The 14,363-nt window shown below is 42.7% G+C and overlaps 1 protein-coding gene across 6 annotated transcripts in view; it reads left to right on the top strand.

The window, feature by feature from the left end:
- Nucleotides 1-13,504, top strand: part of KAT6B (lysine acetyltransferase 6B) — a 167,264-nt gene extending 153,760 nt beyond the window's left edge. For all 6 annotated transcript variants that reach the window (XM_068981772.1, XM_068981771.1, XM_068981770.1 and 3 more), the window contains 5 exons: nt 2,385-2,616; nt 2,932-3,091; nt 3,681-4,019; nt 6,145-6,436; nt 9,578-13,504. In XM_068981772.1, the coding sequence (XP_068837873.1) occupies nt 2,385-2,616; nt 2,932-3,091; nt 3,681-4,019; nt 6,145-6,436; nt 9,578-12,090 (3,536 nt within the window). In that variant the 3' untranslated portion in view covers nt 12,091-13,504. The remainder of the gene's footprint in view (nt 1-2,384; nt 2,617-2,931; nt 3,092-3,680; nt 4,020-6,144; nt 6,437-9,577) is intronic.
- The last annotated feature ends 859 nt before the right edge of the window (nt 13,505-14,363 follow it).

Below are 14,363 nucleotides of genomic sequence, written 5' to 3'. Positions count from 1 at the left end.
CTTGCAGTTTTTTCTCTCCCACACCAGGGAAAGTATCACTTCCTGGCAGGTATGGGTAGCCTTTGCAGCCTTTGCTAGCACAGCACAGAGGTGGTCTCTGTGAACGTCCAGCGGGCTTGGTATGCACGTGCTGAGTGGGGCTCAGACACAGATCACAGACTATGTCCAAGGGAGCGTCCCAGGGAGACAGCCACTGAACACAGTGGGAGCAGCAGGTGCTGAAAGGCCTGCTCCTGGATGTTCGCCACAGACCCCAGGTTGCCTAACCCGTCTGGTCTGAGGCCCTGAGAAGGTGTATGCTGCTCTCTCGGGGTGTGAAAGCATGAACAATTGTGTCAGCTGTCTTTTGGAGGGCTTCTGGCTGCTTCCTTTTAGCCCAACAAAGCACTCATGGGAAGAGAAGACAGAACAAAGAAATACATGCGCTCCCTGGATAAGGTTGCTCGTCGCAGAGGGGACATGAGGTTGGGAGGGTGCAACTTTGGTGGTACGGAAATCTGTCTGCTGGGCTTCAGAGTGGGGGTGCTTACTGTTCCCAGCTGTGGGGTTCAGATGAGAACCAGTGAGGAGCTAGGGAACTTCACAGTCACTGCATCAGACTTACTTGAGGGATCCTGTGGACAAAAATGGATCATTCCCTGTCCATGACACTGTGGTTCTTTTCCCCCTCCCTCCCCGACTCCCACCCACCCCGGAGGTACAGAGCTGGGACCTCCAGCTGACCCAGTAAATTTCTCAGCATGTACCAAGCACTTAGGAGGCCGGGGACAGATGTGCCGATTATCTGTGTCCTGAGGTTTGGGCACCCTTTGTATTCTGGTGACGGCGCTTCTGCACACTGACAGGGCGTAATCTGGGCTGGGTTCAGCACAGTGGCCATCACTGTTAGCATTCCTGACACACTGCTGTAGAAAGCCTCTGTGTGCAGCCCAGTGACGTGTCGACAGTCAGATTTTGTGGTGCTTGTTTGCATTCAGTCAGATACTTTGCGCTTAAACATGAGTTAAAGAGACAAGTCAAAAGACTTCAGCAAAACCTAAAGTTAAATATGTGCCTGATCTTCATAATGGCGTACAGATTAAAACCATCAAAATGCAAAATGCTGTGGTTATACCCTTCTAGGGTAAGGCTGGATTTCTTGTTGTATATTTCTGCATTATTTACAGTGATTCTGAGAGGCAGGAAAATGCACCAGAGACATTGCTTTCTCCTTTTAACAAAAAATCCAAAATTGAGAAAATTCTTGAAAATGCAGCCATTTTGGAAATGTAGATAAAGAAGAAAAATGCTGAAGATTTGGGTGGTTTACAAAGCAGCATGATTTTGTAATTGCTGCCACCTACTGTATGTAGTTGATGTTTGTTTAAATTTAGGAAGTTCATGAAGGTGAGGCTGTTGAAATAGATAATTAGAACAAGGTAGACATCATTAGTTTATAACATTTCCTCTCTACTCAGTAAGTGGCTCTTAATTACCGAGACAGCCGCCAGCTTTCATTCATTACCTTCAAGTGGATTTAAAGTTTTTCTCATTTTAAAGTTCCTTTGCCAAGGAACCTTCACAGTAATGCTGTTGGGTATGTGTTCAAAAGCCTACCATGCTCAGGGCTTTTCTGCGTTTACATGAAACAGTTTGTTTTAAGGAGGTTGTTTTGTTTTAATTTGTAGGAGCAACGGTTGGATTATAAATTAATTTCCATGAAAGAGGTGAAAATAGAGCTAGTGGAGCTGATAGGAGTTGCAGCAGTTGACTTAAAAGACATTCTTTTATTAGTCCTGAAACAAAGCTTTAGATCCGCCGCTAGTTAAATGTAACAAGCAATACGGAATCTCAGTCAACAGAGGCCCTTGTCTTTTATTAAGACTCAGCTGTTAAAGGGTCATTTGGTTCTTCCTGTGGAAAACAACCCCCCCCCCCCCCCCCCCCCCCGCCAATTAATGTTCGGGGTGGTCCCTTGACAGGATTTCTGAGTAAGTGCCTGACATTTAGTTTTTGAAAGGACCTGAAGCTGGGGGACTTGGACGTTGAGACTTATCAGAAGTAATGTGTTCAACTTTAGCTTCGTTAAGTATGCCACAACGTATGCCTGAAATGCTGCCATCAGCTAAATGAACTGACTTACAGGGCTCCTATAAAGGATTCGGGGGCATAAACTTCGTGGATGTCAGACCGCTATAACTGGGAAGAGACTATACATAAAATTAATGCACTTCTCCAGTGTGATGTTAGTTGTGTGATATTTTGTGATGTGATGTACCTTGTTGCTACTTACAGTGTAAGTCTTACCTGATTTTTTTTTGTAAATCTTACATTATTTCGAGTGGCCCCTGTTCCAATGTCTGAGAACACCACAGTGAGGTCGACTTTTGCTTTTTCTGCCCTAGGCTATTTGCTTTCTCGAAGAGAGGGCCAAGCAGGGTCTCCTGAAAAGCCACTCTCCGATCTAGGTCGTCTCTCCTACCTGGCCTACTGGAAGAGTGTCATCTTAGAATATCTCTACCACCACCACGAGCGGCACATCAGCATCAAGGCCATCAGCAGAGCTACGGGCATGTGCCCCCATGACATCGCCACCACTCTGCAGCACCTCCACATGATTGACAAGAGAGATGGCCGGTGAGCACCCGTGTCCTGGGCAACCCAGCTGCCTCGTAACCATCTTACCCCAGAAAGGGTCCCTAAAGTTAGGCAGATTCATTCTATTTAAATATTAGAGGTTCCCAACAACATTATAAAAACTTTTCTCCCAAAAAGAAAACAGGCAGTGACACTTCTTTGCTAGTCAAATTTCAGTTTCTTCCACGTTTTCATTGATGAGCTTTCTGGTTTTTTCTAACCCCGGTAATGTTAGTGCTAGCAGAGATCAATATCTGAAGGTGAAATGAAATTTCAGCTTTTGATTGCACCTTTTTCTGCCTCCTCACATTTCAGATTTGTCATCATTAGACGGGAAAAGTTGATATTGGGCCACATGGAAAAGTTGAAAACCTGTTCCCGGACCAATGAACTTGATCCAGAGAGTCTGAGGTGGACCCCAATCTTAATTTCTAATGCTGCAGTTTCTGAAGAAGAACGAGAAGCCGAAAAAGAGGTAATTTGGGTTCATCAACCTAAGTTGTGTAATTTCAATCTTGTAGCATTTTTAAGCTAAGGTCATTAATATCATGGTCAAAAGCTTGGTTATGTAGAGAGAGCTTGTGAAATGATATGGCACTAATTTATCCTAAGTGAGGTTGCATGGTAAGACATGATAATTTTATTGAATTGAGTATGAAAAATGAAACGTTTATCATTGATCACAAAGCAGCATTTCTCACTAGTGACAGCATGTAATCAGATCAGATTTGGTGCTGAACTCCAAGACTGCAGTGTCAATCAATTCATTGTGTTTATGAACTTACTTAAAGTGCTCCATGCCAGTGAGCATGTAATGTAGCGATAAGGACTCAAATCAATTCGCCGCATCATTAATACTGCTAAATATCCCATGAAACCCAATCTTCTTTGATTTGTTATCCTAACTGATGCAAAAGAGTTCTGAGATGATGCAGCTGGAATGCTGCTTGACTGGCTGATTATCCTGATCAGTAACGACTTAGAGATCCTTTGCCTTTGATCCTTAGAGGCTCTGACTCTGTAACTGCCCTCACACTGACCCGCCATTTTTACCTTCCCTTTAGGCCGAGCGGCTAATGGAACAAGCTAGCTGCTGGGAAAAAGAGGAGCAAGAAATCCTGTCATCTAGAGCTAACAGTAGGCAATCACCTGCAAAAGTACAATCGAAAAATAAATATTTGCATTCCCCGGAGAGCCGGCCAGTGGCAGGGGAGCGAGGGCAGCTGATGGAGCTGTCTAAAGAGAGCAGTGAAGAAGAGGAGGAGGAAGAAGAGGAGGAAGAGGAAGAGGAGGAAGAGGAAGAGGAGGAGGAGGAGGAGGAGGAAGAAGAGGAAGAGGAAGAAAATATCCAAAGCTCTCCTCCAAGATTGACTAAACCACAGTCAGTTGCCATAAAGAGAAAGGTATGTGTCGGTTTAGATTTTCTGTCTTGTGAGTCAGTTTCAATCAAATCTTATTTGTCATCGCAAACATTCTATTAGTATTTGTTTCACGCTCCATTCTTTAGATGTAGTTTATTTGTGTCTAGTCCCACTGATCATATGTCCTCATCATTCATCTTACAGCCATGATTGTGTTTACTCTTTGAGGTTTGTTGGTGCTCTGACAGGAAACCAGGGACAGGCGGCTGGTAGTTACTGCCACCTGCTGGTTTGCAGGCCTGGAGTAAATCAGGCTGTGGGAACAGAAAAGGGCCCAGGGGAGCACTTAACCACTCTCCAGTCAATTGTGAAGAAAACATCAAGGCCTAGAGAGGATAGGAGACTTGTCCAAGGTCACACAACTCATTAGAGATGGAGCCAGAACCAGACAAATGCTCAGACTCCAAGCCCAGTGCTCCTGATGCTATTTCCTTCTCTTGTCCTTGGCACAGAATTGTCAGAAGGTATTTTAAGCCCTTACGTTTAATGCTGGTATTTTGCATTTGTGCAAGTTCATATTCTTGACATGTCTCCGGTCATAGTAGCCTGGTGGTTTCTCTAGGTACACATTCCCGGTGCAGAAGTTAGAAAATTGATTTTGTCTTTAGGTAACCGCTCAACCCAGATCTGCTGTCTTTGTCTTCAGTGTCTATCTGTGACATACGGAGGGGCCAGATAGTGTCGGATAGCCGAGACTAATAGTCAGAATGCAAGTTAAGGCTCTGCCCCAAGGCCCCGCTGTGTGGTTTCTGTCAAAGCACCTGCTGTTCTGACCCCCAGGGTGGTTGGTGCTCCTGGCCGTGTCTGAGTGGAAGGGCAGCTGGGGGAGGTACAAGAAGAACATCCCACAGAGTGGACTTTAGGCTTATGACTCATACTTTGATTTCTTACAAGGAACATGTATCCATGTATTATGTATATAACAAAAGAAATTTGCTTCAAAAATAACAAACCCCAGAATTATCCAAGGGGTGTTAAGTGCCTACCATCACACAAAAGGACTCAACCTAAAGAAAACCAGTTCTGCATATTGGCTAAACTCATGTTTGGGAAAATTCTAATGGATTAGGGAGAGCAGGCTGACTGAAGGGATTAATAATCATAAATACTAAAATACAGAATATGACTATCAAAATGTATATGTGCACTTCAGTCAACATCCAGACAGTCAGAAATGTGAAATGCAGTGATTCTTGGATATAGTTTACGTAAAGTTTGAGTTTTAATCAAGCATTTTGTACTCTTCTTTGCAATGTACTTTCAATAATTTTTCAGACCCATTATTGACAGATTACATCATAGCAGCAAATCTACTTGTTATACTTGGATTTTGTATCATTGAGTACATCTTGCTTAGAAAAAATATTTTATGTTTTCAACTATGGAAAGTCATTTGTGCCAACTTCTAATGCAATTAGAAAAAAATTGTTATATTTTACATAAGTAAGACACATTCCACATGTCTTTACATTTTCTTTAGATGCCGTCCATGTGAAATACTTTGTAAAATCCTTGCAGCCACCAGTACATGACTCTAACGTTGTCTGCAGAGTAATTCTTTCCTCAAGCACTCTTTCCTTTTCGTTGTTCCTGAATTCCTGTGCACTGGGGAATGAGTAGGCTAGTCTTGTGTATCATCACGTATCTTAGAGTGCTGTGCACATAGTAGGTGCTCCTTGAACAGTTACCAAATTTAAAATGAGTGACCCAGTGGCTAGTTGATTGTTGAAACACTCATAGAGACGCTGATGTCCATGATGATTTAATCACTATAACATATAGGATTTGAAGCCAGCAGGTACTACTCGAAAATAATATGCTAGGGAAGCAAACCTTAGCTTTTAAAAATACACAGTGCAGCTGCTAGGATGTTCCCTCTCAAAGCATCTGCTTGGGTAAACAACTGTTTTATTTGGAAAACACTTGTCTGTGTAGTAGGCGCCCGAGAGGGATGTTAAACATCAAATGGAAGGTTAAGTACAAAGGCATTACAGAAGTCTTTACGTGTAAGTCTCAGACACGCATTCAGTACATGTTTGCCGCATATCAACTCAGCAATGTAATTTCTCATGAGCTCTGATGTATATATGTTTTGAATTAATTTCAGAGGCCTTTTGTAGTAAAGAAGAAAAGGGGTCGTAAACGCAGGAGGATCAACAGCAGTGTAACAACTGAGACCATTTCTGAGACGACAGAAGTACTGAATGAGCCCTTTGACAACTCAGACGAAGAGAGGCCAATGCCACAGCTGGAGCCTACCTGTGAGACGGAAGTGGAGGAGGAGAGCAGGAAGCCAGTGCCGAGGAGAGCGTTCCAGCATCAGCCTGGGAAGAAAAGACAGACAGAGGAGGAGGAAGGAGAAGACAATCATTGCTTTAAGAGTACTGACCCTTGTAGAAGTAAGTGGAGGAATTATAAAAACCTTACCCTTGTGAATTTCTCTCTGTTATTGCCAAAAACCAGGCACCTGAATTCTACCCAAAGGCATCTCTGAGGTGATACCGACCCACCAGAAATAAGTGCTCATCTGTCCTTTCTCATTCATAAAAGGTTCTATCCCTTCTTCCTGGAATTGGATTTTATGTTAAACAACTTCTAAGGCCAGAACATCCCTCTAGGTGGGTTTATCTTACTTTGCAGAAATTGGCTTATCCTCAAAAACTTTGAAGTCTGTCAATAAGAAACCCATTGGACTTCCTTGATTCTAATATGTACTTTTTTGGACATTTAATAATTCTGAAATCAGGGTATATATTATTATTGATGTGAGCACTGAATGTTTTTCCCTGGAAAACAAATATTAGTAAATTGATGATGAATCATAATCAATGGTGTCTTCGGAGATGTTCTTATTAAGAATCATCTAAACCTACCCACACCATCAGTATTGGCTTTGATAATATAGGATAATGTGTAAATCAGGAAATTATCTTTCCTTTTAAATTAGTTTAACAGTTGCTGTTGCAGAGACATCCCACCCCATCTTCTAAAAAAAAGAAACACTATTGACTCCTCTTTGATGCCCTATTTAAAAGAAACCATCCCTTGCCTGTTGGGCTGGGAACTTGAGCTCCCAGCTGAATGATGAGGATTTGTGGGACAGTCTCTCTACTCTCCAGTTGAAATGACTCTATTCAAAACCTTACTTTATTTTAGTCTAGAGAACAGACCATCTCACTTTGCTGGAAACCACCGGTTATCACTCTTGCCTTTGAAAAGCCACAATTTTAAGAACATGAGCAGGCAGCTCCTTGACTTTCTGAATTAACAACAGTGCTATTGCTACACCTGTTTTGCAGAGGCAGTGACATCTCACTCTGGGTATGGAGGAACCAAGCCTGTTCATTAGTCATTTTTTGGCATGGAATTTGAACCTTATTCCACTTTTTAGCTGTGTTCTCAGGAGTCTATACATGACTCATCACTGCCTTCATTCTCTGCTTTGTGCCACTTGCCTTAACAAATTCCAAGTGGCTGTATTATACCTGATTCCTTTCAGGATCTTCTTTCTTTAAAAAATAGTTATTAGAAATTTCATCTTCTGATTAGCAGAGTTTTCCTAAAAATGCTAGTAGACTTAGTAGCATGTGGAATGAGAACGTGGAGTCCAGAGTCACTGGCCTGCCTGCTCCCTGTTTGTGCGAATAGAAATGAAACCATTTGAACATCATGAGAGATCTGTTAACTGGGTATTGTACTTTGCACTTCTGAAGGAATCAGTCTATAGTACATATCTTTTCAGTTAGCCCATTTGAATGTAATACATACAGGTAAGTTTATGTGTAACCCTTTTATTACATAAGTGAGCTCAGTGTTTACCCTGCTCTGCACTGATTGGTTTAGAAACCACTCCATTCTGGCAAAAGGGATCTCTGTTCCTCACTGACTATTAATTAGATCTTGTTTTGTTCTCCAAAACAGTGTTTCTAATAAGACCATTTCTCTTTATGAAGCTTTTTCTTTAAATTGAACCCTCTAGGAGATCAGTGGGGCTTCCCATGTAGTGCTAGTGATAAAGAACCTGCCTGCCAACGCAGGGGACATAAGAGACATGGGTTTGATCCCTGGGTTGGGAAGATCCCCTGGAGGAGGGCATGGCAGCCCACTCCAGTATTCTTGTCTGGAGAGTCCCATGGACAGAGGAGCCTGGTGGGCTACAGTCCAAGGGGTCACAAAAAGTCAGACACGACTGAAGCAGCTGAGTATGCATGCAGGAGATCGATATGGTCATTAATTGTATAAAGATATTAAGACTTGGGTGTTTTATATTTGTATTTATTCATATATTTACTTGTTTGCTTGCTTATATTTATATAAAAAAATATATATTTTTATTTTATAGAAATATATTTAGATTCATACATACATACAACTAACAGTAAAAATAAGATTCAGTTCAGTTCCGTCACTCAGTCGTGTCCATGAATCGCAGCACGCCAGGCCTCCCTGTCCATCACCATCTCCCGGAGTTCACTCAGACTCACGTCCGTCGAGTCCGTGATGCCATCCACCCATCTCATCCTCGGTCGTCCCCTTCTTCTCCTGCCCCCAATCCCTCCCAGCATCAGAGTCTTTTCCAATGAGTCAACTCTTTGCATGAGGTATCCAAAGTACTGGAGCTTCAGCTTTAGCATCATTCCTTCCAAAGAAATCCCAGGGTTGAGCTGAGCTAAAACAGTTATGGTTTGTTTCTTATTTAATATTCAAACCACACATTTGCACATGGATCCAAAATGCAATGTGGATAGAATTAGTGATAAAAAGAATACCTGTATTTTAAATGTTCAATAATTTCAAGGTAATTACATTATAGTGTGTGTCAGGCAGAAACGATCCTGGAGTAGATTAGAAATGTATTTACGTTTTGGTTATTTAGTTAGTTATTCATTTGTTTCAGAGGTACATAGTTTATTTTTATGCCAGAGAGAATATTCAAATCAAAGAAAGTAATGTCATCTGAGATCATTTCAAACCAGTCAATGTCCACAAGCAGAAGTTCACTTTCTCAGGATAAATACGCAAGCTAGGCTTCTGTTCATTTCTCCAGTTTAGTGGTGATTGGGATATGAGCTAACTTTAACTCCTTTCCCCTGCATTTCCTAATTTGCAAATATTCAAAATGATTCTTTTCACATTGTGGAATTCCAGGATTTTGTGTTAAAGAATATTTTGTTTGTTAAACTGAAATGAACTTATTATAGTTGCTTATATTATATAATAATATAAGCACATTATTATTCATGTGCTTCCTATAAAAAAGCACAACTTCTGTAAAGAATGGGTTATGTGGGGGGGGGGGTATATGGTATGTGCAGCATGTATTATTTTCCAGACCTAGGTTATTTCCTCAGTTTTTTTTTTTAACCACAATATTATCTTGTATTAGGTTTTATTATATCTTTAGCATCAAAGCTTAAAGTGCTAAATTGAAAAGCAGTATTTGATAAATTATTTAGAAGAATGAATTCAAATTGTTTATGGTGATGCTTTCTAAGATTTTATTTTCCTTCCTCCCCCTTTCTGTCTGTCTCCTCGCTAAGACAATGTGGATGATGGTGCAAATAACTTGAAAGAAGCCAGTAGAGACAATCCCGAACCTCTGAAGTGCAAACAGTGGCCAAAAGGAACAAAGCGTGCTCTGTCTAAGTGGAGGCCAAACAAAGAGAGGAAGACTGGGTTTAAACTGAACTTGTACACCCCGCCAGAAACACCCTTGGAGCCTGATGACCAGGTAACAGGGGAAGAACAGAAGGAGACTCCAGCAGACAAAAGCAGCCCCACTTCCACCAGGATTGAGGAGGGGGTCAAGGAAGCCGTGGAACCCCTGCTGCCTCAGGACGAAAACGGAAGGGAGGAGACGTGTGCACCTATAAGTCCAAATAAATCACCGGGTGGAAAACCTGAAGACGAGTTAATCAAACCTGAGGAGGAAGAGGAGGAGGAGGAAGAAGAGGAAGAGGAAAGAAATGTAGACAAAGACCCCAGTGGTGCCAAGAGTCAGGATAAAGAGGAGCCAGAAGTCTGCATGGACAAAGAAGACCCTGTGCATTTGGATGATCACGAAGAGGAGGAGGAAGAGGAGGAAGAGCCATCTCACAACGAGGGGCATGATGCCGATGATGAGGATGACAGTCACATGGAGTCTGCTGAAGTGAAGGAAGATCACCCAAGAGAAGCCTTCAAAGAAGTACTGGAAAACCAGGGGGCTTTTTTAGACCTTAGTGTCCCGCCTAGTCATTCAAACCCAGAGGTCCTAATGGACTGTGGTGTTGACCTCCCAGCTTCATGTAATAGTGAACCTAAGGAGCTTGCTGGAGCCACTGAAACTGCCCCTGAATCTGATGAGGAGCCCCCAGGAGAGCAGGCACAGAAGCAGGACCAAAAGAACAGTGACGAAGCAGATTCTGAGTTCAAAGAGGGAAACACAGCCACCTTGGAAATAGACTCTGAGACCGTCCAAGCAGTTCAGTCCTTGACCCAGGAGAACAGTGAACAGGACGACACCTTTCAGGATTGTGCCGAGACTCAAGAGGCCTGTAGAAGCCTACAGAACTACACCCATGCAGACCAAAGCCCGCAGATCTCCGCCGCTCTAGATGACTGCCAGCAGTCAGACCACAGCAGCCCAGTTTCATCCGTCCATTCCCACCCTGGCCAGTCAGTACGTTCTGTCAACAGCCCAAGCGTCCCTGCCCTGGAAAACAGCTATGCCCAAATCAGCCCGGATCAAAGTGCCATCTCAGTGCCGTCTCTGCAGAACATGGAAACCAGTCCGATGATGGACGTCCCGTCCGTTTCGGATCATTCGCAGCAAGTTGTGGACAGCGGGTTCAGTGACCTGGGCAGTATCGAGAGCACAACCGAGAACTACGAAAACCCCAGCAGCTATGATTCTACTATGGGCAGCAGCATTTGTGGAAATGGCTCTTCACAGAACAGCTGCTCCTACAGCAACCTCACCTCCAGCAGTCTGACCCAGAGCAGCTGTGCTGTGACGCAGCAGATGTCCAACATCAGTGGGAGCTGCAGCATGCTGCAGCAGACCAGCATCAGCTCCCCCCCGACCTGCAGCGTCAAGTCTCCTCAAGGCTGTGTGGTGGAGAGGCCGCCAAGCAGCAGCCAGCAGCTGGCGCAGTGCAGCATGGCTGCGAACTTCACGCCGCCCATGCAGCTGGCCGAGATCCCCGAGACTGGCAATGCCAACCTTGGCTTATATGAACGGATGGGTCAGAGTGATTTTGGGGCTGGGCATTACCCACAGCCATCAGCCACCTTCAGCCTTGCCAAACTACAGCAGTTAACTAATACACTTATTGATCATTCATTGCCTTACAGCCATTCCGCTGCTGTAACTTCCTATGCAAACAGTGCCTCTTTGTCCACACCATTAAGTAACACAGGGCTTGTTCAGCTTTCTCAGTCTCCACACTCCGTCCCTGGGGGACCCCAAGCACAAGCTACCATGACCCCACCCCCCAACCTGACTCCTCCTCCAATGAATCTGCCACCACCTCTGTTGCAACGGAACATGGCTGCGTCAAATATTGGCATCTCCCACAGCCAAAGACTGCAAACCCAGATTGCCAGCAAGGGCCACGTCTCCATGAGAACCAAATCGGCATCTCTGTCACCAGCCGCTGCCACCCATCAGTCGCAAATCTATGGGCGCTCCCAGACTGTAGCCATGCAGGGTCCTGCACGGACTTTAACGATGCAGAGGGGCATGAATATGAGCGTGAACCTGATGCCATCCCCAGCCTACAATGTCAACTCTGTGAACATGAACATGAACACTCTCAATGCCATGAACGGGTACAGCATGTCCCAGCCGATGATGAATAGTGGCTACCACAGCAACCATGGCTACATGAATCAGACGCCCCAGTACCCTATGCAGATGCAGATGGGCATGATGGGGACCCAGCCATACGCCCAGCAGCCAATGCAGACCCCGCCCCACGGTAACATGATGTACACGGCCCCCGGACACCATGGCTACATGAACACAGGCATGTCCAAACAGTCTCTCAATGGGTCCTACATGAGACGGTAGGCAACATGGGCAGTCACAGAACCCCTGGGCATCTCTCTCGGATTGATCTGCACAAATACCTTCTAAGAGTACGATTTCAAAACCAGCAATTGGTGTGAATGCAAAAACATTTGTTGGCACCATTTATTATTAAAAAAAAAAAAAAAAGCTGTATGCAGCAGAAAGCCTTATAAAGTTGTTTTTCTTTTTATCCTTTTTTTTTTTCCTTTTTCCTTTTTGGTACCTTTGTTTCTGTTACTTTTATATGAAATTCTCTGCAAAGGAAGGCCTCTCTTTGGACTACATATGGAGGCAGCCACTTGCTGTGACTGCTTCCATTAAATAATGTGGATATCAAGCCCCGCCCCACCCCAAATTATCTGTTTTAATACTGAACCTAGAGCTTTTTTTTTTTCTTCCCTGTCCACTCCATGTAAATGCCTTTGCCATTTTCAGTTATTGTATATTTTGTTTGAGGTGACACTTCAGCATGCCGCTAATGTCTTTGTTAGTGACAGTGCATTTTGTAGTACTGTACAAGTGTTGTGCTAACAGTAAGCCATTTCTTAAGTTTTTTGCCTTGATTAGGGTGCCCTAACTTGAGGGTTTAAAAAAAAAAACTATATTTTTGTTAATTATAAAACTGTAAAGAGCTATAAAAGCTATTCCCATTTGGTTAGTCAAAGGGTTTTATTGCTAAATGTTTGGTGTAAAGTTGAGACCCTTTTCCATTTTGGTGACAGATTTCTTTGGGGAAAAAAAGGCAGCTTTCTGTTTTATAAATGCAGACTTCTGTTTATTGAATGAAGCATATCTCAGTGTTTATCTGTCAGGTTTTGAAACATTTCATATATGTCCAAATACTTGGCAGGATTTAAAAAAATAGTGAATTTGGTGTAAAGTTGCTATTTTATGGAAATGCCTCTAACTTTACATTTTCATTCCATCTGTAGATTTTTCTATCTTTATAAAATATTGGAGTTATTTTTTAAGGAAAAATAGAGAAGTAGCTTGTGAATAGCTCAAACTAAGCTTACAAATCGCATGTAAAAAAAGCAAAAAAAAGTTATTTGTGTCTGTTTATATTGCTTCCTTTTTTGTAGCCTTTGTACCTGTACAGGGTGACTGTAAGGGCCAAGCAGGAGAGGCATAATCCTTGTATAAAATAGGAGCCAGCGACACTCTTGTATTTATCTGTTCTCTTTTTAGTCAGTCACTTCAAAAAAAAAAAACAAAAACAAACAAAAAAAGCTGTACATTTTAACATAAAATAAATTATGATGAGCCATTTTTAGCCTCTTGTGTCCTGTCATATTATGATTGATAGAGAATGACCAACTGAACTGTATATCATGTCACATCTCAGATCACATTCACATTTTGGGAAAATAAATTATTTAGTGTAAATCGGAGTTAAGAGATTTTCTGATTTGTTTTGACTTTGTGGGAGGGGTTGGCAATAAATAAGAGTAATATCTAATAAAACCATCACATATACCAAATACCTATTTAATAAATTAATTTATAATGGATTTTAATGCTTTTCATGAAAGTTTATTTTATGCTAGTGCATACCTTCTGTATGCCAATCATTGTCTTTAAAATAAAGTGAATTTGTTTTTTTCTTTTTGACTTTGATCTTCATTTGCAAAGGGATCCTGCCCAAATATCCAGCTGCCTCGTTTGTACAGTCTATAAAATCCCCTCAGGGCCTAGTCCATTGGTAGCAAACTTCATTTTTATAAACAGTAATACCAGGGGAAAAAAAAAGCACCCAATTTGGACTTGAATGTTTGAAATAACATTTTCTTGAATAAGCATGCACGTTTTGCTCTGTCATGAATGAGTGATTGGATGTTATTTTTAGAGTCTGAAGTTTAGGGGGGGAAAAGTCATTGTTCACAAACATTATGGCATTCAGAGAAAGCCCTGTCTGACTGTTAAAACATTTGATGATTAAGTGACAAGCCTAGAAACGAACGCTTGACTCGGCACCCGCGTGGAAAGGACAGTGCACACAGCCCGGGGTCACGGGTCCTGATAGAGGGCTTTGCCTCGTGCACTCACTCACCCTTATTATTTTTCTCCCACAGTTATGAAGCAGTCTGGGCTTGGTGTCAAGATTTTATCTTTTGGTTCCTCCTCCCCCAAAACTGTATAGCAAGTGAGGGAACATCTGTAGTAGCTGGAGGGAGGGCTTCCAAGAAGACACTTCCGCAAAGGCTGTTGTCACCAAGGGGAGAAGAGAACGTTTAAGGTGCTTTTCTGGTAGGAAAGGAAACTTCTCCTCCTTC

Source organism: Capricornis sumatraensis, chromosome 10, assembly GCF_032405125.1.
Source record: "Capricornis sumatraensis isolate serow.1 chromosome 10, serow.2, whole genome shotgun sequence".
Lineage (NCBI taxonomy): Eukaryota > Metazoa > Chordata > Mammalia > Artiodactyla > Bovidae > Capricornis > Capricornis sumatraensis.
Note: the sequence above shows the minus strand (reverse complement) of the source record. Positions and strands in the feature narration are given on the sequence as shown.